This window comes from Monosiga brevicollis, genomic scaffold, assembly GCF_000002865.3.
Source record: "Monosiga brevicollis MX1 MONBRscaffold_23 genomic scaffold, whole genome shotgun sequence".
Taxonomy (NCBI): Eukaryota; class Choanoflagellata; order Craspedida; family Salpingoecidae; genus Monosiga; species Monosiga brevicollis.
The window spans coordinates 465,184-492,570 of NW_001865060.1; the positions used below are offsets into that span (position 1 = coordinate 465,184).

Consider the following 27,387-nt stretch of genomic DNA (forward strand, 5'->3'; position numbering starts at 1 on the left):
TTTGGGGGGGGGGGGCANCCAAAAAAAAAAAAAAAAAAAAAAAAACCAAAAAAAAAAAAAAAAAAAAAAAACGAGGGAGCGACATAGCAAAAGGCTGTGAGGTACCATGAGATCGGTGAGCTCCTGCTCCAGCTCTTGAGTGGCATGTGTCTGTTCGACCAGCTGCATTCGTCTCAAGGTCTACGCCAATGGTGCGAGAGGAAGTTGGGTACAGTAGAGAAAAGGCAGGTAGATGAGAGCGGACAAGCTTATCACGCGAGATTCAGGCCCGTTGGCGTCAAAGCCGAAGCTGGTCGAACCTTCATCTCAATGCTCAGGCTGGGGTCTAGGGGAGCGAGGGCGTGGCGCTGGAGATCGGCCAGGACCGCCTCGGCTTCGTGTTGAGTTTCCAAAATGTGGGTTTGGCTTTGTGCCATGCTATTGTCTAAAACGTCGCTGGCGTCTGGCGTGCCCGGGGACATACCGGCGGCAGGCGCCACCGAAACACGTTGCAGATGTGATGGGACAGTGGCCCGACTGGGTGCAGGGGTGGAAATTGGAGTTGGCGCTGAAGTTGATCCGGGCTGTCCTGTTTGGGGCGAGGCATGACCGGCAGTACCGGTAATGCCCGCAGATGCCCCTGCTTGGCGTGCACTCGTAGATCCTGTTTGGTTCACAGATGAAGGGGCGTGGGAGGGTTGTGCCTGGGGTTGAGGATCAAACCAGGTCGAACTATGATCTGCTGGGTTGGCTGGCCTGGTAGTAGCGTTGAGACTGGCACTGTTCTCCAAGGGGAGGAGAATCATGGGCCGCCCATCAGCCGTGTACAGGATCTGGCCACCAGGGGCTGGGCCATGACTGGAGGCAGCTGGGCCAGGTTGTTGCGTCCGCGGGTAAAATGTGGGATGCTGTTTGCGCTCAATCTGGTCACGAAGCTCATGGGTCAGCTCTTTGAATTCCTGTGGTCAGCACGGCGATACCCCGTCCAGCGCGAAGGGAACAGAAACCGGGCTGCGGCATGAGTCGAGCCCAAACATGGACACTGTTGACGGTTATGATCAAAGCCGAGGAGCGGGAAAAAACAACAACAAAGAAGATGAAGCACCTGCGTTCTCACCTCGAGCAAATGACGATTGCGCTCGCGACTGGCGGCGCGCCGCTGAGCTCCGGCGCCTTGATCCCGACTGGTGTTAATGCGGCCATGCGGTTGCCGGAGCCCGTATTGCTCGTGTCGCACACCAGCGGGCCTTTGCTTGCCGCGACGCTGGCTGCTCGCCATCACGGTACTTGAGTGACTCATCCTCTCATGAGTCCCAAGGCCCCCGCTGGGCCAAAAGCGCTGCCTTCAGCAGCGCTCATCAGCCAGCCCCGAGGTCGCAAAAACAGCGGCAACAACACACACACACTTGTGAAAAGGAGAAATTTTTGGTTTTTTTTTTTTTTGAAATTCAGGATGTTGATCAAAATTTTTTTCGGACCATTGATTTGCAACATATGTTGCCAACAACACCCAGTAATTCTGACATTTATTCTGACAAAATGAGAAAGAGAGAGAGAGAGAGTGTGTGTGTGTGTGTGTGTGTGTTGGGGTTTGTTGGCGCTTGGCAACAGCTCGCTTCGTGTTCAGATTCTTTCTTCGGTGAGAAGGAGAGAAGCCTGGCTCCGCACGCGCGCGCGACCTTCCGCCCGCCCTGCTGGCCCTTGCGCGCGGGGCTTGTGCTGCTCGAACTTTGCAGGGGCATCGTTTGCGCTGTAATGGGCTGATATCTCTGGCTTTCGTGGCGTTGGAGGCTTTCTCTCAGTGCTGTCGTCTTCCATTCATTGATGCTTCTGCTCCTGACGGGTGTGCTTGTTTCTCACTTGCTGGCATCTACCCAGGGTTCCTCTGGTGGCGGATCAATCGCAAACATGGATGCAGCCTATCTTCGCGAGACGGTCGGCGACATGCTGGTGAATGCCATTTCACAGTGTGTGCTGAAGCGGCCCACGGACCCGCTCACGTTTATCGCCGGATATCTTCACAAGCGCGCCGACGAGCAGGATGCCGTCCGAGCCCTTGAGGAGGCGCAGCGCCGAGAGGAGGAGGCGCAACGCCTCAAAGAGCTCAAGGCCCAGGAGGCAGCAACCCTGCGCGTTCTTGGTAAGCTCTTCTTCAGCTCTCGCGCACCAGCGCTTGCTGCGCTCGTTGGCGGGTGCTGATCCGATGCTTTGCTTGCTTGCTGGATCGCTTAGCCAAAGCCCACGGGGAGGACGTTGACGAGGTGGACTACTTGGGCGAGAGCGCCTATGCCAGCATGAGCTCAAAGTTTCCGAGCTCCATCGCCATGTTCTCTTCTCCGCTGCCGTGCGAGACGCCCACGCCGCTGGAAGCCATTGCCAAAGCAGACCACCCGCACACGCCGGCCTCTCGCAAGCTTTTTATCGAGGAAGATGCCTACTCGGATCTGTCCAGCCGCTTTCCCTCGACCATCAGCATGTTTGTATATGCACCCACCCTGAGCGTGCCCGCCGTGCTCAAGTCGAGCCCCGGCAAGACCGAATCCCTCGTTGATGCCGTGGCTAGTCAAGGTGCCGAGGACGCCGAGGACGCATATGCCACTCTCACCTCCAGCTTTAGTACCACTATTAACCTCTTTGCTGAAGCGCCCCGCCCAAGCTCTGCCCGTCCAATCGACAGCGCTGCAACCAAGGTCGCCGAACCTGTTGACTCTTCGGCGCTCTCACCACGGGATGCCCTCATTGTGGCCCTGCCCATTTGCAAAACCAGTGCCGCCACGGAATCCACGGCCTAGGCTGGGCGTCTATTGACCCGGCCGGTCCTTGTATGTTAGTGTATTGAATCTTGTTGTCTGTTCCTATCCGACAAATTGCCACGTTGCCTTTCTCCGTGCCGACTTTTCTTAACCAATCGAAGCCCCCCCCACAATCTCAGCTAATCATCCACGTGAAGGACTATAAATTTTTCAATTACTTGCTCAGGTTGTCGATCAAAAGGGCACAAGGCAGAGAAGAGGAGGAAGAGACGCAAACGGAGGGGAGAAGAAACAATGATATGTAAGGTGGCCTGAAAAAAAAAGGACGGCAGGGAGACGGAGATGGACCAGGGTTTAGCCCAACACTCAGAAACATTGGCGAGAAAATGGCGATGCTTTTATAAGCATCAGGGTGTTGCCTTCAGCAAATCGGCCAACTCAGCCTCGATGGACTCTTTGACTTCCTAAAAGCATGGTTGCACGCATCAGTTTGTGATGGCAGCAGCAGCAAATAAGGCCATGCTAGCCACGACTCAAAGGTTTTCTCAAACGTTATGAAACACGATGAGCCGACGCGCCCGACCTTGTAGCTGTGACGCGAAGCATCCAGCGAGGCGAGACTCAAACTCAGCTCCTCAAGCTTTCGAATGGTATACTCCTCCGGTGCCTCATTGGCATCCACGGCTCTATCAGACAGCAAATATTTTCGTTTGAGAAGATAAGACATGCAGCTTCGCGCCTAGCAAAGCACAAGTGCACGGGCTCCAGCTGATCGTCCTCACTTGAGCAAATCTGCGGGGATGGTCTGATTTGGATCGATTTTTGTGGCGGCTGCCTCCATTGCAAGAAGGCTATCCGAAAACTTGGCACTGTGAGAAAGCAAAGGACAGTCAGGTGACCCAGAGGTGAGGTTAAGCACATTAAAAATCTGTGCAAGTGATCGGCTTGCGGGGGTCATGATGAGGCTCAAGCCGAGCACATGGATGCCACCGCTATGTACTGCACAGGGCACGTACATGTGGTTTGCAACGTCCCTGCTACCAGCCTTGACATCTAAGGAGCTGATACCCGCCGCATGCAGATGCTGAATTGCCTCCTCCACGGCCTTCTCCGCAGCGCGCAGCGCTATCAGAACCAAGCGAAAACGACATCAGACTCGGACGAAGGTTGCCCGGATACACCAAAATATCAAAAGGCCATGCGTTATCTGGCCAACAGAAAAACCATGAGCCCATACCTGGTGTTGTGTCAGCCTCAGCTGCCATGGTCTGCTCTGCCGGCCACGCTATGCCACTGCCGTTGGCTCAAGTGCACAACCCTCGGAAAAAAAAAAAAAAAAAAAAAAAAAAAAATCGAGAGAGGGAAAACAGCAGGCGAAAGTTTTGTGTCATTCAAAATGTGTCAAAAGCTACGGTTCACCTCATCTTTGGCGGGAAAAGAAGTCATTTTGTCGACAATTCATCAACTATGGAGAGAACCTGTGGCCCTCCACCGCCAACGCGGGCAGCACGAGGGTTTCGGCCACCTATCAAGCGGACAGTGCCCCAGAAAGAAAAGGCCAGTAGCAAGACCCCTGCATCTAGAAGCGGCAGACATGGAGAAACGCGTCGCCCAACCCCGCCACAGCCCGAACCCGAGCTTGGCCAATCACCGCAGCAAGCAACATTTCTGCAAAGTCTTCCACCCAGTCTCGACAGCGCTCAATCGCTCCCCGAGAGGACCCAGCTCAGCGCCGCCAATGTGGTGGTAGCCCCCGAATCAAGGGTCTTGCCTGGACCCACGTACCCGGGCCAGGCTCGATGTGCCCCCCGTCCAGTCATCCAGCTTCCACCCATGGCCCGCGAATCCCCAACCTCAAACGTGGGGGTCTGCACCGGGGCGTCCACGCCATGTGCTGCACATGTGCCCGTCGCACAATTTCTAGGTACCCACCAGTAGCCAGATACCAACCAGATCCAGTTGCTTTGCCAAGCCCCCTCACTGTGAGCTCGTGTGCTTAGACCCACGCTATGACGGCTTTTTCGCATTTGAGCAACTCAACGCCGTGCAGTCCCAGGTCTTTGAAGACGTGCGTCAAGGGCCAGTGGCTGTGATGCTTGGCTCGGTACCAGGTCAACACGCACCACCCGTTTCATGGTGTTTTCATGTTATTGTGCTGTGCTCAGGTCTTTGAAGGAGATGGCAACCTCGTGGTTAGTGCCCCGACCGGGTGTGGCAAGACAGTCCTCTTTGAGCTTGCCATGCTCCACTACCTCAAAGAGATTCAGTATGTACCAGGTGGAGGGCATCCAGAGGCGCAATGCATTTACGGTACGCATCGGCTCAAGAGATGGTTTTAGAGTCTCTTTCAATCCCGTTCGCCACCTTGACGCTCTTCCGGCGTGCCAGTGGCCCCGATCAAGGCGCTCTGCGATGAGCGATATGCTGACTGGCATCCTCGATTTGCTCGACTGGGCCTCAAGGTCATGCACGTAACGGGCGATTCTGGTAATGTGCTCGGTTTGGACTCGTCCGCAAGCCAGCCCGGGCTAGAAATCCCACCTCAGAGGATGGCTGACAAACTTGTATCAAACGCCCTGCCGCAGGTTACCTGGCCTGGAGCGAACTCCGGACAGCAGCCCTTATCATCACGACTCCCGTTGGTCACTCGTATCTTCGTATCATCCCTGTTCTGGCTACTTCCTTTTGTACTAGTCTGTGGGCTACATGCTATTTTAACCCGAGAACGTATACCACCTCTTGGTTGCGTGCGTAGGAGAAATGGGACAGCCTGACCCGTCAACTCAAGGTAGGCATGGACCAGTCTGCCCCAAAGCCTCTTTAGCTTGCCTGCAGTGAGCCGTGACGTTTTGTCTATTGCACCCCATCTCGCGTGCAGACAAAGCGGGACAAATTGGTGGCCTTGCTCATGGTGGACGAAGTTCATTTGCTCACTGACGAGCGCCGAGGTTTGCCACGGGCTCACCCTGCCACGAGCATTCGCTGGCGATCTATATAACTGACTGTCTCCACTCACCCCCCTACCCCCTCCTTACTCTCCCAGGACCAGTTGTAGAGTGCATCGTCACCCGTACCATGTCCATGAGTGATGGTCAAGGTCGCTCAACACGAGTAGTCGCCGTCTCAGCGACCTGCCCCAATATTCAAGAGTGCGTCTGCCACGGTTGCGACAGTACACACTGGTGCCTTGACTTGTGCGTGATAGCCCTCGTCCACTAACTAGCGTGTTTATTTCAAATCACAGCATTGCAGCCTGGCTTCAAAGCAAAGACCGGCGTGCCTTCACGCATGTCTTTGGTCCTGAATTCCGCCCCGTGCCCTTGAGTCCCATCGTACGTGCTTTCCCTGGCTTTGAGCACCCAGGCGACGAGCACAAGTTTGACAAGTACTTGAACAACCATCTTCCGTCCATCGTCCAACAACACAACCCCCAAGGAAACCCCACCATCTGCTTCTGCATGACCCAACGCAGCACCTACGAAACAGGTATGGTCGCTTTAATCTGCAACGCAGGCTGACAATCCACATCAATTCTCAAGTCGTTCCAATCCCGTATATTCCAGCTCGTGCTATTGGGCTCGCTCGACAGCGACAGCAGCAACAGCAGCAGCGATGCGCCTCCACCCCCACAGCAAACCTGACGGCCGTGGCTCGCAGCGTAAATGATCGCCAGCTGGCAGGTCTGATGTGGGACCAAAGCACTCCACTCGCCACATAGTTCTTGGCAAGTTCTCACTTACATCTCATCCTAGGCCTGTTAAACATGGGCGTCGCGGTCCACCATGGACAAATGACACCGCATGATCGCGGGCTGGTCGAGCAGGCTTTCCGTGACCGTCATATTGCTTTTTTGGCTGCCACCTCAACGTTGGCCATGGGAGTGAGTGACCATGACGCTACAGACTTTGCAAAGACTGGTCCCGAAGGCCTGTCTGCTGACTTGAGACTGCGGTGGTCTGGCAGGTCAATTTGCCCGCCTATATGGTGATCATCAAGGGGACCAAGGAGTACACGGGCGGTCAGACGCAAGATTTACCAGACATCAAGGTTTTGCAAATGATCGGCCGCGCCGGGCGGCCTCAATATGATCACCAAGCCGTTGCCATTATTGTGACTACGCGGTCCCACCATGATAAATATGCCAACCTGGCCGGTGGCAGGGAAACCGTTGAATCACAGTATGTTTGTTGCGGGGCTTTGGTAAAATTGCTGGCGCACGACAACCAGCTCTTATGCTCGACTGGTTCTGGATGGGGCATGGATGCTTGCAGTCTGCACAAGGCCATCATTGAGCACGTCAACGCCGAGGTCACGCTGGGTACCATCACTTGCGGTGTGTCGATGCAGTCACTTTGTAAAGCCAATGTGCTCGCGCTTTCGCTCAAGTCTTGGACGTCAATGGCAATAGTGGAAGATGCCATCGCCTGGCTCAAATCTTCTTTTCTCTACCGCCGCGTGCTTCAAGCCCCTAAACTCTACGGTCGGTCTACGTTGTACGACGCATTTTTGAATAATCTGGCAGACCGGATGCCTATTGTCTCGTTTCTTTCACAACAACAACAAAGGCGGCCACCGCTCTGAACCAGCTGACAACAGCGTGTTGGCTGTGCAATGACTGGTAGATGCGCGCCTGACGACCGACGAGCAAGCTATAACGCGCCATTTCGATCGTTAGTCGTTGGGCACGGCGATTGATACCCACCATGTCAGGGCTCGATGTTGAACTGAAACGCTGCACCATATCGTTTGCTTAGGAGTGGCGACCGAACAGTTGAATCGCCTCGATGCTGCGGGCCTGATCAGCATGAATGAGCTTCTCGAGTGCCGCCCCACAGGTTTGTGGTGCACACCCTCCCCGATTCAAGGACCACCATTTCTCCCACCCTTCACGACCGGGCTTCATGCTTCATGGAGGCTAGCCATTGGGGGTCTAGTGGCTCGCTACTATGTGGCTTTTGCCACTTACCAGCTCTTTCAGCAGATGTTGGAGGCGACGGATATGGCGGACATGGTGCGGTCTGACCGGCTTTTCGCATGACATGTGCTTCTTGTTGACACAAGCGCGCGTTAAACGAATTTGCTAATTTACGCCGTGCATCGTGCCGCATCAACGAAGCTTAAGCTGCTCTGCGCTGCGCAAGAATTCCAAGAACTGCGTTTGCGTCGCAATGAAAAGACTCCGCTCAAGAAGCTCAACGTGCCCACGAAAAAGGATCAGAGCGAACCGATTCGTTTCCCCATGAAAGAGGGCCGAGGCTGTATTCGCGACACGGCCATGAAGGTCAATTGGTGAGTTTCTAAAAGAAGAGGGCCACTGGGGCACGGCTGCAAAGATCATGAGACACGAGCAGCTGCATCATTCATCAGAGCGTGCTGGCTTCCATAGCTTGGTGCAAGCTGCTCTGGGCGTGCTGCGCGTGGAAGAGTGGAAGCTCAACCAGGACACCCAGAGTGCCTTGCGCACTGCCAACCGCTTGGCCCAATGTACGATGTTATGACGGTCATGAGCCCTTGCTCGGTAGCAATTTTGTAATTGCAGCCCTCTGGCACACTCCTGATGTGACGTATGATCGCAGGTTTTATCGAGTTGGTGTGGATCTCACGCCGACAAGTACCTGCGCAAGCACTGTTAACTGCATTGCAGCTAGGACAATCGCTGCGAGCTCGGTAGGAACAGCTGTCCCTGGGATGTACTGATGTAGCCTGGGTTGGTATGAACTTGTTCCCATGCGATCTACCTAACCATCCCCCTTATCAATCAATGCCACAACAGCATTTGGTGGGACTCGCCGCATATCGCATTACAGTTTAAGAGCGTAGGTCGCCACACATCGCTACAGCTTGTAAATGCAGGCGTGGACAGCGCACAAAAGCTCCGCAGCTATTCCTCAGCCCAACTCCATGCACTCTTGGGAAAACCTACCCTCGCAGAAAAGGTAAGGATCTCGTTCTGCTTGTCGCAATCTTAAAAGCATCCAAATGTCCATGTGTCTGTTCATAGCACACAACGCGCACAATCCAGGTGGCGAGTGAAGTGAGCAAGCTGCCACAATTTCAAGTGGAGCTGGTGGCGGGAGGTGATGCAACATGGAACGTCACAGTCACGCTGCTGGCTGGGGTGTGCGGATCAAAAGCACCCCTCTTCCTTCTGGTGCTCGACGGCAGTTGCATTTTGCTGGCAGAACGCATCAGGTTTGTTGATGGGATGGCGCTGAAGGTCAGATGTTGGATGCCGGCCCAGCTCACCCTTGCTGACGCGAAAATGACTGCAGCGGAACCTTTTTAATGGAAGGGGCTTTCAGCAAGTGGTTCCAAGGGCCCCGCACGGCTACATCGGCGCTTGTCGCGCACCTGGTGCATGGTGACGTGGCAGGGGTGAACCAGCGTGTGGAAGTGGCTGCTGCTGCTGCTGCCAAGCCTGGGGGGCAGCGCAGCTCCCAACTGGATATTGACGGTAAGGGGCCTAGCTGGCAGAGCGTTGCGGCGCTTCGTACAAGTGCTTTTACAAGAAGAACATTTCACCTCGCACGCGTTTTGACAGCCCTGCTTGAAGGCCTGGACGAGGAGGAAGAGGAGAGTCACGTCGAGCACAAGCCCGTTGCAGCGACAAAAAACAGCCGCAATGCCAAGCGTCAGCCAAAGACCGGTGCACGCTTTCAAAAGCGCGGCGAGGATGGCACTCGGGTGATGAACAAGGACTTCAACATGGCGGCTTGCACAAGCCAATCAAATCAGCTCTCCGCTGGAGCACACACGGAGAGTAGAGTGCCACCAGAGCTGCAGGTGATTCCGCAGCACACACTACGGGTTTTTGCAGTAAGTCTGCCACAGCTTGGTTTTGTGCCGCTGTAAAATGTCTGCTCTTCACTTGATCGGGGGTTTGGCAGCAGGCGCAGACCGATATGAAGTCTCCTGTGCCAGAGCCTCTTGCCCGCGATGCCCAGCATCTGCGTTCAAGGTCGGATTTCAAAAATTTGAGCCATGGGACTCCTTTCCCAGGCACATCGTGACTGCATGCCGCTCTTGGTGGCTTAACCATGGCTTCTTCTTAGGTTTGGGGCGCAAGCCTCGTGGCTGCCAACATCACCCCTGCTTAGCGAGAAGCGCACTCCTCAAAGACAGAGTGGCTCAACCGAGGCTTCACAAATTCCGATCCAGCAAACAGAGACGGCGCCGCGTCTAGAAACCCAGCCACGAGATTGGGGAGCGCAGCCTGGGATGCGGGCCGAGACACCCACAAAACGGCCTCGCCAGATGTGGGGCAAAGAATGCCAGACAAGTGCGCGCCGTGTGCCTTGCAGTCTCACTGACGCCCTCGCCTTTCTTGATTAGCGAAAAAGCGATGCCAGCAAGACTGGGTCCAAGACACATTGCTTTAGACGGCGACTTGTTTTGCCTGCGATGTCATTGGCACATGTGCCGACAATAAAGCACAGTCAAAATCTCGGCGTGTCTGCTTGACCTGTGATTGGTGGCCAACTCGATCCATGGATCAGTTTGACTGACATCTCTGGAAAAGCAGAAGCTCGCGGGTTCCCCCTTTCATAGACTTGGACAGAAATTTGGCCATTCAAATTATTGATGACAAAAAAAGAAGAAAAAAAAAAAAAAAAAAACACCGCAATGCTACCAAATGGCAGATGCCTTGGCCAGTCAACATTGTTCTTGTCTTGAGCACCACCACCGCATCGTATCGCATCGCATCGCGAGGATGGAGACGGCAGCATTGCTGCGCGCATATAGCGCCAAGCCCGAGACCATTGGCGAGGGGGAGGCGACCTATGAGTTTGGGGACCAGACCTTGCCCAAGGAAGCGCAAACGCCGTTCAGAAACACGGGTGATGACCAATACTACACTGTGCAAACCATTGTCTTTCTGCTGCAGAAGCTGGACACGAGCCATCCCCAGTATGTGCTGGACGGCAAGAACGCGGGCGTGCCGACGGTCGCGCGTGCTGATCGAAAAGCACTGCTAGACTACTTGCAAGGCAAAAGCGACACTTGTGCTATCCTCAAGCCTCTGCCGAGTCACCCGGTCCCGACCTCAAAATCAGGCAGTAGCGCCCCTGGCACTGCCGAGCCGGGACGCTCTGATACCACAACCACGACCACAGCCACAACTTCCGCCACGGCCCCTGCACAGAGTGGTGAGCCAGCTGCCAAACGCGCTCACACAGATACAGCGCAACCAGTTTCTACCAGGTATGTAGCACATCTGACACATTGAGCGCCCATTGACCTCCCTTCTGCCCCCCCCTTTGAGAACATCACGAAAGCAACCCGCTCCCGTCCAACCCTGCGTTGCACTCACTCGTGTGGTCACCGATTGGCAATGGCACCATGTCCAGCGGATCTGGGGATGCGACAGCTGCTCCAGATGCGGTGGGTCGAACAGACCCTTTACTGGCCAAGATTATGCGCCGCGAACGTGTCTACGACACCCGCTCAAGCGTGCTCCGTTGCCGAGGCGCCTCGTTGGAAAAAGTCCTGCCCATTCTCACCAATCTGCGCTCCAAACACCGCGAGGCGCGGGCCGAAGCGACAAATTCCACCTCGTCGCGTGGCTACGATCGTTACCAACAGGCTGGTCGTCAAGAAAATCGGTGCGCCCGACGGCACTCATACCTGCTGCTGGCATTCTGAAGTTCTGTTCCTGTGCAAGCAACCCACTGCCCTCATGTCATATCGACTCTGCTGCGCAGGGGTGACTATGATGTCAATCCATCCAAGTCTTTCCTGCCCGATCTCGACGGTCGGCGCACCACACAGACCAAGGAGCCCGACGTGCCCAAGGCCCGGAAGAAAACCAAGCGGGTGTGTATGCAGGCTCAGCAAGCAGTTTCCCTCGTTCCCGCCTTGACTTTTGACGAATAAGGCCACACACCATGCTCAAAGAACTTTGCTTTTTGGGGTGCAAATACTCGTTTAGACGCCGATCATCATCGTTCCTGCCGGCACGCAATGCTTGCTGACCATGTACAACATCAAACGGTTTTTGGAGAAGGGCGAGTTTACATCGACCGCGGATCTTTTACGACAAAATGCCGAGAAGCCCTCCACAGGTAGAATGAGCAGCCTTCCCACAGCCATCCGGGGTCTGGCGCACCAATCACCACAACTTGAAACGTCTCACCTTGCCGGCATGGTGTTGTATTTCCTAGTCATCATCCAGCGCAAGAAGCAGAGCGAGACAGTTCCCTACAAGATTGTGGATAATCCCAACATTCTCACATCGGAGCAATGGTTGGTTGCTGCGATGTAAATGTGTGTGTGTGTGTGTGTGTGTGTGTGTGACTGTTCAGCAGTGCATGCTTGTTGAAGCGCGTTGCAGGATTGACATTCGGGGCCACTGCCTCGAGTCTCACTCAACATTGGCACCCTGTGACGCTAATCTCTAGGTTACGTGTGGTTGCGGTAATTGTACAAGGCCCGGCCTGGCAGTTTAAATCGTGGCCAGAGACACTCGATGGTCATCGACCGGTCGATATTTTCAGCAAATGTAAGCAGGCTTGGCTCTTTTTTTAGCTAATGGACGGTGCCTTCTTGTATGCTTTCTCATTTTTATTTGCTTCACCTGCAACTGCTACAGACAAAGGCTTTCATTTCACGTATCAGGGCAAGCCAATTCATGCAAACATTCGCGAGTGGGATGTCGAGGTTTTGACCCTGAATGAGAACCAACGTCACTTGGACGCCACGGCCATGTATGCCTTCTGGAACAGCCTCGATCGATGGAACAACAAGAAACACCCAGAGCTGCGCTATTAAGACCATTTCCATGTGGCGCACTGCAGAAGGATCTTTTAAAAAAAAATTGAGATGGGTCAACTAAACAGTCTTTCATGATCCGCCTGCCAATTCGATGCTCCTTTTGTTTCTCTTTGGCGCAAGCAACTCGAGCAAAGACACAAAGGAGGACCACAGAAGACTGCCATATGCCGAAGCATCAATCTCCTTCTTTTTGGTGAACGCACACACTGCTGCTGCCGTCAGGCTTCCAAAGTTGGTCTTGGACGTTATTTTTAGGATGTGTGTTGAACACACACACACTTTCTCTTTTTTCTCTCTCATGTGGTAGTTGTGCCGTTTCTTCGTGTGCTTTTGTTCTCGTCTATCTGGCTTGTCTACCAATTCAACTTCTCTCTCTCTCTCTCTCTCTCTCTCTCTCAAACTCTCTCGAACTCTCTCAAACTCTCTCAAACTCTCTCAACTCTCTATTTCTCTCTCTCTTAGTTATTACTATTCCTCTCTGTGTTTTTTCATCTCTCTCTTTCTCTCTCTCTCTCATTCTCTCTCTCTTTCTCTCTCTCTCGTGATCTCTCTTGTCTCTTGTCTCTCTCTTCTCTTCTCCTGATTTGTCCCGCCCATGGGAAAAAGTGTGACAAGGGTAACTGTGGGATACCTAGGCCCACAGCGTCAAGAGGAGGAAAGGAGGAGCTCGTGAGCCAGTTGGTTGGTCCCTTGGTGAGTTGGCGCTCCCTATCGCCGCAATAGCAAACACTGGGCCAGGAGCCAAAAGAGGGGCGGGAGCGGAGGATTAGAATCGGAATCAGTGGTCAGTGGGCATTTTTCTTCTTTCCAGATGTGAGTCTGATCTTCCCATGCGCGCATGTTGGGGTTCACGTCGCAAGGAGGGTGGGAAGGGGGCGTTGATGGTGGGAACCGATCGTGCCTGACTCACTGTCAATGTTGCTGTGCAGCTACGGGCTTGTCATTCGGTTGTGGTCCGAGAACATGGCTGAGCTACGGAGTAGGATCTTGCGCGGCGATGTGGCCGCACTTGATGGCCTCGGCACGGGCAAGGTAAGTTTGAGCCCGCCCTAGCACCATCGTGGGGCTCGCTCGCTGCCACGGGGGAGGCGCGATGATTCATGCCCGCACACTTGGACACCAATGCTGACCTGGCGAAATAAGCCATGCCAACTTGCGCACGCTCCGCTCATCGAGGTCTCCCGTCGTACTGCAAAACGCGCAGGTTCGCGTGTTTCTCTCCTCAACCTTTACCGATACAGTTGAGGAGCGCAACACAATTTTGGCCCAGGTAGGCCAGTGGCAAAGTGAAGCGCCTTGGCATGGCTTCTCCTTTCAACATTCTGCAAATCTCGCTTGGCTTTGCCCTGATTCTCCGATGCTGGCTGGCTGGGCGCATGCAGGCGGTACCAGAGCTCAAAGCGTTCGCCCGCACCAAAGGCATCGAGTTTGCTGTGGCCACCATGCGTTGGGGTGTGACCAAGGCGCACGCAGCCAACCACGAGCACGCTCTACTCTGTTTGGCAGAGGTTGACCGTTGCTTGCAAGAGTCTGGTGTGTCATTGATGGCCCAGCTTCAGAACAAGAAAACGGGAATGATGAGAAAGACCTATCATAGATTGGCACCGCACACTTTGTGTCGAAATCCCGCGCCCATGCTCAACACCGTCTTATCGACCGACTCTAGAGGGCTATGCTTTTGTCAGTCTCCTGGCAGAGAAGTATGGCTTTCGGCCCTTCCCAAGCGTCATTGCCAAATCTGAGTTTGATATCATCCTCAGCCATCTGGGTGCGTGTGCGCTGTGGTGCCCAGCTCACCACTCCCCTGGATATCCTTCTTGGACGCGGACCTACTCGTGCATGCCGTCTTTTGCTGATGAGAGCCGCGGTTGTCCTTGTCGTTGCTTGCCGTTGGGCGGTTTAGACGGCAAGACGCTCGAATTGGCGCAAAACTGGTTTGAGATTGATGACAACGCTGTTCCGCCCACGGCTCGCCTGTGCTCCATCACCTCAAAGCTGCCGGACTATGGTCGTGAAGAGGCTCCCGAGGCGGTGCGTGCTTATTGACAGCCCGCAGAGCTCAACACCCTGGGTTGGGCTTAAGACATTTATTCATTCATTCATTTGTCCGAGCTCACAAACCCGCAAACGTCCCTTGTATAGGCTGCTGAAGCGAGCGCACAGTGGTGGGCTATATTCGGTCAACTAGAGCAGGGCTTGCGAGAGGCAGCTCATAAAGCTCACGCCGAGGGCCGCTTGTCCGAAAAGCGACTGGCTGCCTATGTTCAATCGGGTGCGTCTGTGGAAAATTGTGTCACTGTACACGCGTGGTCCCTGGTTGCCTGCCTGGCCCATTACCCCCTTTCCCCCTTTCCAATAGTGACGGAGGATGAGACGCGCGCTGCACTGGACCCCCGTGTTACGGTCAGCAGACATCTCGCTGCACTTTTCTGACACTGCATTCGTTCAACGCAATGTACCTGTGCCCAACCGCCTCACCTCCGTGCCATGATATTGACAGCCATTTGTGAGCGATCTCAACAAACGCACCGTCTGGTTTCGGCGGACTCTTGTGGACTTGTCAGGCACGAATCGGCTCATGACGAACTGCCTCGGTACAACTGCAACATGGCCCTCACAATGGTCATGCATTATTGTTAGATCATTTGGATGATCCTGCTGCCAAACTTTTCACGGATCTGGCTGGGACCTCGGGCACGCGCGACCCTGATGCACGCCAGCAATTGGAGCTGCTGGAGGCAAGCGCTCGCCTTTGCCGAGCAACATCTTGCTGTGATCCATAGTGGTGTGTTGCAAAGTCTCACGCGTGCTCACGGCTGGACCGAACTTGTTAGGAGAAGTACATGCCTCAGGCAGGGTTAACCAATGTTCAGCCTTTCTCCGTGAAGGGGTGGGGTCCTGGCAAGGGTCTGGATGTCAATCAGGTACGTGGGTTTGGGACACGACGTCACTGCCCAATCGCAGAGAAACTATCGCTCATTGAACCTGCCCTGGCTCAGGCCCCGCACAGCGAATACTTGCACTCGTTTCGTGACGCCTTTATCAACAAGATGAAAGAAAGCATCAATGAAGGTATGACAGGCTGCTCGTCGCGTCGGTGTAGCTCAGATGTGCTTGTATGCCACACTCGGCTCACACTCTGCGTTGGACTCAAGTGGCCGAGCGGAAGCGCAAGCATGCCGCAGATCCGCTGTTTACGGAAACAGCCGGGCACCACGGCTTTTGCCGTGAACGTGTGAGCACGTTTCAGGGCCGACATGCCCTCATCGAGACGGCTAGTGCCTACTTTGCTCAAGCAAGCAATGGCCAACTTAACCCTCTGATCATTCACGGCATCTCCGGCTCTGGCAAGGTTTGATCAAATTACCTCTTCGTTGTTTTTTTTTTTTTTTGTTGTTTTTTTTTTTCTTCTTCTTCTTCTTCTTCTTCTTGACATGCGCAGCGTTGTTCTTATGCGTCCATTCCCCGGTTAAAATCCAATCAGAGTTCCGTGGTTGCCTCTGCAGCGGCAAAGTTTGCGGCGCAAAAGTCCCCGCAACATACGCTGGTGCTGCGCTTCTTGGGGTAGGCTCGCGTGTCTGGACTTGATCAATGCGGGTAAATTCTTGAAAGACTACCACTCATCAGCTTCATGCTCTACCCAGCACCTCGAGCGAGTCAACAACGCTCCTACCTCTTTTGCGCTCCATCATCCTCCAAATCCGTGCGGCCTATGACGTGCAAGATGCCAGCGCCATCGCTCAAGGTGAGCACACCAGCAGATTGCAAGCTTGCTGGACTGCTGGACTGCTGGACTGCTTAGGTTCAGCTACAGACGTCTTCGCAGCCCGATGGCGCACCTGCTCAGTCAGACTTGATGCTGCGTGTCCCCTGCTATTTCAGAACCTGCCGAACTGATTCTGCAGTTCAAGGAGGCACTGCAGCTCGCCAGCCCTGCCGCGCCGTTGGTGCTGGTGCTGGACTCGCTGGATCAACTTTTGCCCGATAATGGCGCTCGTAAGGTCAGGCCTTCTTGTCTTGGGGAGTGGGAAGGAATTTTCTGCTCACTCACAGACCTATCGCGTTGGTTCTACGACCTGAGCTAACATGCGGGCATATTGCTTTTGGAACCCGATACAGCTGCAATGGTTGCCACGCCAGCTTCCTGCGGGTGTTCACCTGATGGCCTCCACCTTACCTCAAGCACAATATGAGTGCTTTCCTGCTCTACAAGACTTGCCCGCCCATTGCTTCCTTGAGGTGTGGCCCCGCCCTACTGTGGTGCAATTGCTGCCAGCGCTTCTCACGCCTGTATCTACTGCGGATAGGTACCGGCTTTGAACTCCGAAGATATCCAGGCTTTGATCACGGGTGGGCTCGAAGCTGGCAACCGCACTTTGACCTCCGAGCAGCATCAGACGGTAAGCATGTGCACACCTGCAAAGCGTACACGACACTTGTTGTCCATGGCATTGGCATCTGCAAACCTCTCGTTCTCTCGCACACCCTTACCCCTTGTACATGGCGGCGACATGGCGGGTATCAGCTTCGCTCTGCCATCGCCAAGTGCCCGACGCCCCTCTATACAAGGCTCGCGCTGAATGTGGCCAGTGCATGGCACTCACAAACGCCACTGGAACAATGTGCGTACAGTAAAGACGACGGGCGTTATGTTCACATACTCCATGCTTGGGAGCTAACAATGTTGCTGGCCCATTCGCTTGTCTTGAACGTTGCAGGCACATTGCCTGCTGACGTTCCAGGCATGATCGAGTCTTTGTTTGAACAGCTCGAACAAATCCACGGCACCACAGTGATTTCCCATGCCTTGGGCTATCTCACCCAAGCTTATCGAGGCTTATCGGACAACGAGATGGAGGACATATTGAGCTGTGACGATGACGTGCTGAATGCCGTGCGTAGCTGCTGCTCACTTTATTATTCCTATCCCAGCACATCTGGTGTGCAAAATTTGCTTCTCACCGCCATACACGTTGGCCTCAGGTCTTTGAGTACTGGTATCCGCCACAACGACGCTTCCCTCCTCTGCTATGGACCCGGATCCGCTCAGCACTTGGACCCTATCTGGTGACCAAGGGTACGCTGCTCACTTTCACACAATCAAGCCGGGCCATCGGCGCATCCTACTTGCGCATTCATCCTGCTTGTTCTTGTCATGATGGCCAAACACAGGCAGTGGTTCTGGTCAGGTGCTGGGCTGGCACCACCGCCAGTTCTTCGAGGCAGCTGCACGTCGCTACTTGGTAAGTCTCTATGCAAGCAATCATCAAGGCCCAGGCCAATGTTGCGCAGTATGCAATCAACTTCAAACGTGTCGATCTTCCGAGCTTTAGCCTTTTGTGCTAAATATTCGTATGCTACGGCGAGGTAGGGTGGAAAGCAGTCTATCCGTCTGGCGAGTCACTTGGCGGATTTCTTTTCTGGCCGATGGTGTGAGGAGGAAAAGCCTTTTTCCTCGACCCCCCTGCAACAGCAACGCTTTCAACTTCCCGTGCAAGGTAACACTTGAATGCGCGTGCTGTCAGGGATCTCAGTCTCGAGTCTAAGGACCGAGATGTCAAGCATATGAGTGACACCATTGGCAAGGGAAAATCGGCTGGATCTGGCATTGCTTTGGTTCAAAATAACGATAACATTCTTCTACATCATTAATGCTATCATGCAGGCGCAGCCCTGCGCTATGTGGCGAACCAGCCAGTGGCCTTTGTGAACCCTGACGACGGCAGGTATGGCCATGAGCTTGTTGGTTCTTGCACCGATTGCTACCTGCAGCTGTTTGGTCAAACCGAGGCCCACTTCTACCCCTGTTGAGCACAGCTTCCTGCCAAATATTCGCAAGCTCGAGGAACTGCCACGCCAACTTATCGCAGCAGACCGGTACGACCGCAGATCTTTTTGAGCAATCTATGTCCAAAGTGGCCCCACCTTTTCACTCAACTTGGGGCTGCCGAATCCGGAGTAGGTTGCCGGATGTCATGGAGCAATGCTTTTTCCATTTTCCCTTTGTATACCACAGTGTGGCTGCCTTGGGCAAATCGGCGCTATTGACCCTGGTACAAGCCGCCTCTGATGCTGCAGGTAAGGCCTTGTTGCCGCTTTGAGCACATACACCCCCCATTGGTTTTCGCTTTTCTTTGTCGGAAAAAAGAACCCCCTCCCCTTCACGTAGCTTGAAACTTTTTTTTAAAAAAAAATGTATTGCCTTATAGGGCGCCCGGGCGCCCGGTTGGAAGAACAGCAAAAGACTGCCTTAAGCAAACTGTTGCTGAGCCTGCGCGTCAGTCCGTATGATGAGAGAGAATTGGCTTTTCAAGTAAGTGCCGCGAAAGCTCAGACCCACGCTTTCGCATCGGACAGGCGTGTCACATGTTTTTTTTTTTTTTTTTGTTTGTTTGTTTGTTTGTTTGTTTGTTTGTTTTATAATTATTTCATCCTTGATGCTTGGCAGCTACTTGGCCGGCTGCGTTTGAGCGCCAACAGCAGCCCATACATCAAGAAATTATTGGAAGAGGCACGTGTAGACGACTTGATTTTTTGGGGCGTTTTGATTGAGCCCTCTGATGCGCGCACGTTTGCAGGCTTTGACAGCTGAGGTCGACGCGCGTGCACGCATCGTGACCCCTGTCTGTTGCCTGTATCCGCCGGATCCCATGAAAATCAACGTGCTCACTCATCCGGTGAGCCGCGCATTACTGGTCTCGTGCTTGGTTCAGGATAAGACGATTGACTCTTGAAGTGTGTCATGACACGCCTTGCTCAACCATCTACTGCCTCGCGTAAACTGCACAGGGAGGTGTGCACGGCTTTGCTATGAGCCATGATGGCAGTACCTTGATTACGGGGTGTGACAACCGCACTGTTCAACTGTGGAATGCCGACAACGGCGAGCGTCTCACTATCCTCGAGAATTTCGACTGGATGGTGCGGGCCGTAGCCTTTTCCCGCGATGACAAGTATTTTATCGCCATGCCGTGGTCTGGCCGCTACGTTGTACGTTGTTGGCGATGAGGGTGGCGATAAGGATCCACCCGTCAAGAACTCGATTGGCTTCTTCTCTGTGACGCTCTTGGGTGGGTCTTGATGTAATGCATGCGCTTGCCGGCGGTAGATATATGAGACCAAGGGATTCAACCAAGTTGCTCGGGGTGAAATTGGTGGTAAGGACTGCTGGCACTTCTCCGAAACTGTCGATGATCGCTCTGGCCTGCTTGATCGCTCTGCATCTCGATAGCATCTTCCGCCTCAACCGTGCACTCTGATGAATGAGTGGCCCTTAGAACACTGCCACACCGTGTGGCCAAATCCGTCAAATGACACCTTTTTTGCAGGCTCGGACATGGGCTTTCTTGTTGAGATTGGCGTACGCATCACTCCTTCGCCACGAAGAAGCACAGGCTTGAATGGGCAAAGCAGCCTCAAATCATTCATCATGTTTGCAATCTTTGATTTTGATAGTGTGACGGCAACATTGTCCGCAGGAGTCCCATCGTGGCCGACGACCTCGACGAGCAATGCCGTACGTTGGCTGCAACTGCGTGTGTGGCTTGCCGATCCTCGCAATGGTCGCTGGACTGCACGTGGACTTAGCGGGCAATGCGTGGTTTAAACACAGGGCTGGATATGAGTCGCAACGGAGAACTGTTCCTGCTCAGTGATCGAAGGAACAAGGTCTGCCTTCTTGATCATTCGTGGGAGGTGAGACGCCATGCATTCCACCTCTTGTTTAAGCTAGAGCAACGACTCGGGGACTCACTTTTGAGGCAATCGTGCTTGCTTTTTAGCGAGTCATTACCACCTTCGACGGGGCGTTGGGTGCTTTTGCATACAGCTCGGCGGGCACTGTAGTGGCCTTGAGCGACGGAGACAAAACTGTCTCACTGTACGTGCTGCCGCAGTTCCTGTGGTCTTAGAAAGCCCGCGCGCAGACCACAGTGTATGAGTGTATGCTTTCATCTGACCAGCCCCTCTGATCCATGCTGTCTGGGCTTGTCATGCAGTTGCACCAAAGACCAAGGGCTGCTATGGGAAACCACGCTGGACGAGCACATTTGGTGCATGACGGGCACCATCGAGTACGCCGGTTGTGTTGTTTGCTATGATCTTTTGCGTGCATGCGCGCGCGTGTGTGTGTGTCCCTCAGCTGCAAGCGTGTTCAAGCAAGTTGAAAGCTCATTCCACGGCACTTTTGGATTGTGTTTATAGTCGGGTGGCCGTTGGCACGCTGCGAGGCCAGGCAGTGGTGCTGCATGCAGAAGGGTGTGTCACTACACCACTACCTTGCGCAAGGAGCTTTCATGATCTCATCCAAATCCTTATCTGATCGTAGAGGCGAAATCCTACACAGCATCAAAGCCCATACGGACTCAATCGAATTTATCCGCTTGTGGGGCAACCTGCTTTACACCTGTAAGTTGTAACTCCTCAGTATCCTGCTTGAGCATGTCTGCGCACTTACTGGCCACCGTGTACGTCTTTCCTGGTCGCTTGGATGGGGCGCTATCCAGCGTCAATGGACAATGCTGTCCGTGGCTTTGACCTGCAATTTGCGAATGAAAAGGCAGACAAGGTACGTGTCTAGCACCACATGCGAGCATAGATTTCTGTGGCGCATGCAACAAGGCTCATCAGCGGTCCCCGTTCGATCAGCCCTTGTGGCTGCCCAAAGGCACAAACGCACGCCTTGCAGGTTTACGTAGCGAAGGTCACGGAGCACTCAGCGCGACGGCCATGGGCGCCAATGCCAGCTATGATGACAGCCGGATTGCTGTTGACCTTTGTTAGTCAATCGGCGCATTAATGGCACACGCTTTGCACACGCCGCCAGTTCGACAACTGCAAGGCATTTACATCTTGCGTTTGCCTATTGCTCGCTTCACGACCCACAGACAGTGGCCACACAGAGGAGCATGCCCCAGCCACATGGAAAAAGTCCATGCCGGCCATGAAGCCAAGCACTTTGCCAACAACACATGAAATCACCGTGGTAAGTATAGCGCTCATGTGCGCGTCCATGTGCGCCACTCTCTCTGCACTCATTGGTCTGCCATCACTTTCTATTTCCATTTTTTCCAATGCATCAAGCCTGGTGCCCCCACGCTTTTACTTCAAGCTGGCGTTGTGTTTGTTCAACATGAGCCCGGCAATGCTCAACCCTTTCCCACGTAAGGTTTCTCGCGATCCGCGTGTACAGCACAAAGGCACTGTGCTTGAAATGGATCAACCCCTCCCCCTCGCCCCCCTTTTTTTTCTGAAACACAAACAAAAGGAAAAAAGAAAAGAACCGAGTCTTATTCTGTCAATTTCGACGGCATGCTTGCTTTTACTGTCTACAACGAGGACAGAAAGCCTGACGTGCGAGCTGTCCGTGTGCGCCAAGAGGCGGGCGAGCCAGTTGTGGACTGCCTCTTTGAGGGGTCTGACTTTGAGACTTATCGCTGGCCCGACGGACGACAGCTGCGTGATGGCGTACTCATGGTCGGTGCTTGACTCAAGATATGTGGCATCACGTGAGTGCTTGTGGTGTGCTCATATGCTGCATGCGGCACAGAATCGACAAACCATCACTCAAGCTGATTCCATCAGTGGTGCATGCCATGCATGGTAAGAACGGTGTGGCGGGTGCCATAGAGGCGACTGAGCTGGTACACCTGTTCACGGTCCTGTGTTATGGTGTCGCTTGTTGGGTGTCAGGACGTCAAAGCGAGGTGATCTGGTGATGATAGATAATCGCACGGGTTTGTTCCACCACTGCCGCCATTACGACGAAAACGATGTCAACAATTTTCGGCGCATTACTGAGGTGAGACTTGGCTCGCAAAAAAAATCGAGAGAAGGGTTAGGAGTGGGGAGCCAGCAAGTGCTTGTTCAGGCCCATCCGCAGGTAGCTAGCTCACTGGCTGGAAACAGGGTCTCTGCTTTACAGTTGACGATGCCTTTTGCGTGTCTGGTGCTGAGGATCGCCGTTTGTGCGTAAGTTTACATGGCACCCCAATTTTCAACTTCGATCGTGCTTGTGTTGCGGAGGCCGAGAACAGCTCGATATTTCAAGCAGCTCACAGAATCAATCTGGTTATTTGCAGTTTTGGTCCACGGCAACGGGTGAGCTGGTGGCGTCAGCCACCATGGAGGCACCCATTGCCGTAATCGTACCTGGTTTGGTACCAAACGTTGTCGTTGCACAGCTCACTCGTAAGTGGGAAGCACACGTATGAATATTGCATGTGGCTGTACCATGCATGGCTCAAAAGCAAAGAGACCCATGCCGTTGTTTTTGCAAGAGCGACACAAACCACAGCAAACGCCTCACCACTTTCAACGCACGCTAGACGGCGCTGTCGCCATTTTGCACCTCAAGCTGCCCGGTGAGCGCCCTGCCGTTGAGCTAACCGACGCCTTTACAACCCGCGGGCATTTGGCGCCTGCGATTCTCGAATACAAGTGAGCGCGAATCTCGCTCGCCTTGGCCGGGGCAGCAAGGCCTCGTGCTTCGTCGCTCGCTTCTCTTTTTCTTTCCGACTGACTGGGTGCATCTTGTACAGGAACGCATCGCCTCAGCAAGGCCAGGCAGACACAGACGGCGTTGGCACTGGGTACGGGCACTAGGTGCATCGCTCGCGTGTGCGCAACCGCTTCTCATGCTGATTTTTCTGTGCCTTTCATTCAAGTGCCGGCAGTAACTGCTGTACCATCGTCTGAAATTTGGCTCGCGTGGTGCAAGACCACGCCCACATTGATAATGGCGCAGCGTCGCCCTCAAAAATGCCAATCCTCCTGAGCAGGTGCTTAAAAAAACCTCAGCCTCGTTCGCTTTGCGTGCATCCAAGGAAAGAAGTTGATTTTTATTCCACAGGCCTGTGGCGTGACGCGACATCTGAATTGCACGATGCAGGGTGAAGATAAAGATTAGCACCTCAATTCATGCAAGTCAGATGGTGTGGGTCGGGGTGAACACAAATAAGGCTGGCCCCGGGCCCGATGCTGTAGTCTCAAGGCTTGGCTGCGGTCTGTGATGGGTACGAGGTCGCAACACTCGCGGGGGCAGTCGCAGTGCTGTTCGTTGCCGAAGCAGGAACAGAAACGGTGGGTGCACCCACGACGCCAGGTGTAGAGACGGTGGCGACGGGATTAGTGGGGACGGCGCTAGCAGTGGGGGTGGAAACGGTTGGGGTGGAGACCACGGGAGTGGTAGAGACGGTGGGATTAGACATAGTGGCAGTAGCCATTGTGGGGGTAGAGACGGTAGGCGTGGCCACGGTCGACGTGACAACGGTGGGTCCAGGACGCATAGTGGCAGGCATGGCTGACATGCTACTGTACACGGTGGGCACGTAGGACACGGGACCACCGCGCGCCGAAGTTGTTACGCCCGATGGGGTGGCCTGCACCCCGTTGACCAATCCACGAGTAGTGGTGGTGTACGGAGTGCGTGCGTAGGGGCCGGTACTGGCGGGCATCATGCGCGTGTACGGGGACTGTGTCACAGGCATCTAAGAGGTCCGATCGTCACATGTCAGCGGTTGCACACACAGTGGCAGCACATTACACAAGTGTGTGTGCCCCATCAATCGCGTCTCTGGACGGGCACAGATGCTTACAGTGCGGTTGGTCGTATAGCCTGTGCTTGTCACAGTGCCGTAGGCACCCGAAGTGGCCACGGTGGCTGTCGTTGCTACACTTGAGGTGCGCCGGCAAGAATTCCGATGCGTGTTCCAGGCCTTGACTTGGCAATCACGACTACAGTAGTATTCATTACCACAAAGCGAGCACTTGCAGGTGGCTTCCTTCCTGCACACATGACAGGGAGGCTAGATGGGCGGGTGTGGACAAGGGTTGGCAAGGATGAGGGACAAAACCTCTTCACAGCTGGCTTATTGCATTCCCTCGTCAAGTGCCCTTCAAGGAGGCCAACACAAAGACGTACAATGACTTTGGAAGTGCCAGGCGCCGGGCGCGCTCCAGTTGCCGCATTAGACACCTGTGGTGAGTTGGAAGTGGCCATGGCAGTGCTGGTGGACATGGCACTCATCATGGGACCCTTGCCCGGAGCACCAACGGTTGGCGCGCTGCTCATGACAGGCATGCCAGCTGTGCCGGGGGCCATGGTCCCGGCCGGAGATTGCACGGTGCCCACAGTGCGCAGCTGCCCAGCCGTCGGCACGGAAGTCACCGGACCCATCGGCTTTGAGGCGACACCCCGCGGCATAGCGCCCGACGGATAGGAGGTTGCTGGAGCATAATACCGCGAGGTCGAAGGGGCCATATAAGTCGCCTAGCAAGAGAAGAAGTGGAAGGGAGGACAATGACCACAAAAACCACCCAGTTGATGAGGTCAGCTGATCAACGCAGGCAAGGTGGCACAGCACAAAAGGCCCAAAAGCGATACGCGCGCAGATGGCGAGTAGGATCCATTGATCGGACTCGCTTACCGTCCGATAAGGCGTGCCGACCATCGTCTGTACATCGAGTCACAAACACAGGCAAACGCAAGCACAACATCACATCAAAGTTAGACTGGCTGAGATCACCAGGAACGCCGTGACCGGATTCATGACCAGCCACCGGACAAAGAGTACACATCAAGCCAAAGTCTGGAGCACGAGTCGCACCGAAGGCATGGCCGTATTTGGTACTGGACGAGCAACGGTAGAACCGACAGTGGGAACAGTGCTGGGTTTGGTTGGCATGGGGGAGTACTGTATATTGGCCTGCTGAGCCACCTGCCAGCGTCGCTCATCCGAGCAATCCTGGCGATGTACGCTCCAGTGATTTTTCTAGTTTGCATGCATCCAAGGGACAAATGAGCTCCACGTTGATACAGGGCAGAGATTCAACTCTCTCATGAAACTTTGACTCCCTCAGAACTACAAAAGTGCAATACAGCTGGAAATAGAGGGCTGAAAGTAGAACGGCAAGAAGTGGAGACATGGCGTACCTGACAATCACGTCCACAGTACCAAGCCTGACAGCATTTGCTGCACAGATACGATGCCGGCTTCATGCACACCTGGAATGTTGGTGATCAAGGGAAGACTCAATGAGCAAGAGTGCAAAGGGGCAGGGCGAATCGAGAAAAGCGGCCGCGAGACCAATGGCAGGCGGCAAGCGTAGAGTGGGAAGGCACGCACAGAGCATTGGGACGGGGATATCGTTGGAGCCGACGTTTGCTGTGAACAAGGTGAGTATTTGGCCAACGACAGCAAGAGATAAACGGTGAGGATGCTGAGAATAAGGTGTGATCAAGTGGCCAGGCAGCGAGGGGCAAGGCAAAGACAAGACGCCAAAACAAACCTGATTGGCGACACCTACAAAAGTTGGTATGGAGTAGGACGAGAGGAGAGGTGGTGGGGATTAGCATGTAGGAAACCAAGGGATAAAAAAAAGAAAAAAAAAGAAAAGCCAGCGGGATGGCGTTTTGGACATTGGACAGTGGTAGGGTACAGCAAAAGCGTACCATTGTAAGGCGATCCGGTGTTGGAGCTACGGCGCCCATCAAGAGGTTCAGCTTTGGTTCGCTTAGCAGCGGTGGTGGCTGGGCCTGACGAGCTATTCCGCTTCTTGGTGGCAGCAGCGTCGGCCATGGCAAGAGGTCGGTGATGCAATAGCAAGAGGAACGCACTCGGTGCGACGGCGAGCTAGCTAGTTGGGCAGCTAGCTGGCACCCTCGAGGCCCACAAACGACAGAGGGCGCAAAGAAGAGACGACCCAGATCCTGATCAAGGGACAAGGCTGATGCGTGATGCCGACGTTTGGGTGTTGACAGTATACGAATGGGATAGCCAAAGCGGCTGCAATGCGTCTGAGCTCAATGATAAAGGGGGCTGGACAGGAAGAGGCAAATGGATCGCAATGGGGGGAACAGCATGCATGAGAGGGATTTCTAGCTACGGGTTTGCTGAGCCCGGTGCGTCTGACATTGAAGGTCCGGGGCTGCCACGAGCTGCACGGGCTCAACCCCCTCGACAACACGTGTGTGTAAGTGCCCTGGGTATGGCAGCCCGGCGATCCACGAGCAAGGGAGCAAGATACAAAGAAGAGAGACAGAGAGAGAGGGAGAGAACGGGGGGGGGAGGATGACAGAGGCACACACAGAGCGAGCACGAGAGAGAGCGAGCACGAGAGAGAGAAAAGCGTGTGTGCTTCAAAACGTGGTTCTGTATGTGTGTGTGTGTGTGTGGTATAGTAGTGCGCGTGTCTCGTGCACACACACACAGAGGAACATGTCATGCAAAAGAAGCCAAAAGACAAAAGACAAAAGACAAAAGACAAAAGACAAAAAGAGAGAGAGAGAGAATTGAAGAGAGAGAGAGAAAGGCACACACACACACACACACACACACACAACACCAAAAAGCTGGTCGACGAGGATGGCGGCTGTCGCTGGGGGAAGAAGAGCGGGTGCATTGGCTCACCTAAAACTCGAGCGTCTGGGCCATGACGTGTGCCGGAAATAAGCCGAAGGGTGGAGTTGGACGCGCGAAGCAAAGCAAGAGACAGGGGGCAGGTCTTTGAGACAGAGGCCCCCCTTGAGTTCCAGCCAGACACCCTTGTGAATCTGCAACAAAAAGCAAAAGGCAGTCAGAGAGTGAGGGTAGACGAGTCTGACAATCAGAGACGCAGCGAAACACAGTTGCAAAGCAAAGACTTTGTAAGGTGAAAATAAAGCGAGTTGAGAGATGTGTTTCGCACATGTGAACAAAAGAGAGAGAGAGGAGAATATGAAGAGAGTGAGTGAGACACATGACATGTGATGAGGCAGGAGCACAAGGGTCACGCGCCACGACATGGAAGGGCAAGTCGCTGAGACGCATAGCAAGAAGGCTGCTGCCCGGCCCGCAGTAAACGAGTTGCATGGGAAAGGAAGGCAGAGAAGCGTGCCATGCGGCCA

The 27,387-nt window shown here is 54.2% G+C and overlaps 6 protein-coding genes across 6 annotated transcripts in view; 3 read left to right on the forward strand and 3 right to left on the reverse strand.

Moving 5' to 3' along the window:
• Positions 1–1,279, reverse strand: part of MONBRDRAFT_28072 (uncharacterized protein) — a gene marked incomplete at both ends in the record, with an annotated part of 8,168 nt that extends 6,889 nt beyond the window's left edge. Inside the window, 3 exons of the mRNA XM_001748510.1 lie at positions 106–180; positions 300–938; positions 1,097–1,279. Coding sequence (XP_001748562.1) covers positions 106–180; positions 300–938; positions 1,097–1,279 — 897 coding nt within the window. The remainder of the gene's footprint in view (positions 1–105; positions 181–299; positions 939–1,096) is intronic.
• Positions 1,280–1,628: 349 nt separating this feature from the next.
• MONBRDRAFT_33729 (uncharacterized protein) lies at positions 1,629–2,771 on the forward strand (the record flags this gene model as incomplete). Its single annotated transcript, XM_001748438.1, has 2 exons — positions 1,629–2,119; positions 2,212–2,771. The coding sequence occupies exons 1-2, from the start codon at positions 1,804–1,806 to the stop codon at positions 2,769–2,771; spliced, it is 876 nt and encodes a 291-aa protein (XP_001748490.1). The 5' UTR covers positions 1,629–1,803.
• Positions 2,772–3,139: 368 nt separating this feature from the next.
• MONBRDRAFT_28074 (uncharacterized protein) lies at positions 3,140–3,997 on the reverse strand (the record flags this gene model as incomplete). The annotated part of the gene is made up of 5 exons (XM_001748511.1): positions 3,140–3,196; positions 3,316–3,418; positions 3,515–3,601; positions 3,749–3,857; positions 3,970–3,997. The coding sequence occupies 5 exons, from the start codon at positions 3,995–3,997 to the stop codon at positions 3,140–3,142; spliced, it is 384 nt and encodes a 127-aa protein (XP_001748563.1).
• A 329-nt stretch (positions 3,998–4,326) lies between these two features.
• Positions 4,327–10,111, forward strand: MONBRDRAFT_28075 (uncharacterized protein; the record flags this gene model as incomplete). Its single annotated transcript, XM_001748439.1, has 25 exons — positions 4,327–4,407; positions 4,657–4,800; positions 4,898–5,042; positions 5,121–5,203; positions 5,488–5,520; positions 5,611–5,680; positions 5,776–5,881; positions 5,977–6,218; positions 6,296–6,412; positions 6,485–6,612; positions 6,696–6,910; positions 7,004–7,065; positions 7,141–7,212; positions 7,487–7,567; positions 7,652–7,743; positions 7,849–8,021; positions 8,119–8,216; positions 8,309–8,399; positions 8,506–8,668; positions 8,734–8,924; positions 9,005–9,186; positions 9,274–9,548; positions 9,620–9,690; positions 9,785–10,011; positions 10,065–10,111. The coding sequence occupies 25 exons, from the start codon at positions 4,327–4,329 to the stop codon at positions 10,109–10,111; spliced, it is 3,189 nt and encodes a 1,062-aa protein (XP_001748491.1).
• Positions 10,112–10,414: 303 nt separating this feature from the next.
• MONBRDRAFT_33730 (uncharacterized protein) lies at positions 10,415–21,989 on the forward strand (the record flags this gene model as incomplete). The annotated part of the gene is made up of 45 exons (XM_001748440.1): positions 10,415–10,934; positions 11,081–11,335; positions 11,435–11,546; positions 11,662–11,794; positions 11,894–11,975; positions 12,131–12,231; positions 12,322–12,436; positions 12,624–12,696; positions 12,966–13,196; positions 13,708–13,773; positions 13,886–14,036; positions 14,170–14,271; positions 14,407–14,534; positions 14,646–14,775; positions 14,863–14,906; positions 15,338–15,427; positions 15,503–15,575; positions 15,659–15,855; positions 15,988–16,067; positions 16,148–16,248; positions 16,386–16,504; positions 16,811–16,903; positions 17,029–17,125; positions 17,222–17,397; positions 17,487–17,580; positions 17,676–17,746; positions 17,875–18,001; positions 18,169–18,229; positions 18,276–18,380; positions 18,466–18,581; positions 18,713–18,816; positions 18,952–19,020; positions 19,082–19,180; positions 19,293–19,493; positions 19,612–19,660; positions 19,781–19,863; positions 19,959–20,019; positions 20,116–20,198; positions 20,285–20,382; positions 20,501–20,575; positions 20,706–20,759; positions 20,830–20,909; positions 21,008–21,069; positions 21,328–21,664; positions 21,769–21,989. The coding sequence occupies exons 1-45, from the start codon at positions 10,444–10,446 to the stop codon at positions 21,987–21,989; spliced, it is 5,490 nt and encodes a 1,829-aa protein (XP_001748492.1). The 5' UTR covers positions 10,415–10,443.
• A 1,411-nt stretch (positions 21,990–23,400) lies between these two features.
• Positions 23,401–27,056, reverse strand: MONBRDRAFT_38343 (uncharacterized protein). Its single transcript, XM_001748512.1, has 10 exons — positions 26,912–27,056; positions 25,954–26,320; positions 25,791–25,804; positions 25,628–25,666; positions 25,435–25,506; positions 25,109–25,273; positions 24,929–24,955; positions 24,424–24,771; positions 24,098–24,307; positions 23,401–23,989 (listed from the first exon to the last, which is right to left on the reverse strand). The coding sequence occupies exons 2-10, from the start codon at positions 26,078–26,080 to the stop codon at positions 23,489–23,491; spliced, it is 1,503 nt and encodes a 500-aa protein (XP_001748564.1). The 5' UTR covers positions 26,081–26,320; positions 26,912–27,056; the 3' UTR covers positions 23,401–23,488.
• Positions 27,057–27,387: the final 331 nt, after the last annotated feature.

What these genes read in the sequence shown, in the direction of transcription:
- MONBRDRAFT_38343 (XM_001748512.1), bottom strand. Translation starts at nt 26,080, where the DNA reads ATGGCCGACGCTGCTGCCACCAAGAAGCGGAATAGCTCGTCAGGCCCA. An exon ending in TATCCCCGTCCCAATGCTCT is followed by an intron (nt 25,507 to 25,627) that starts GTGCGTGCCTTC and finishes CCAACATTCCAG; the next exon opens with GTGTGCATGAAGCCGGCATC. An exon ending in CTGGCACTTCCAAAGTCATT is followed by an intron (nt 24,308 to 24,423) that starts GTACGTCTTTGT and finishes CCGCCCATCTAG; the next exon opens with CCTCCCTGTCATGTGTGCAG.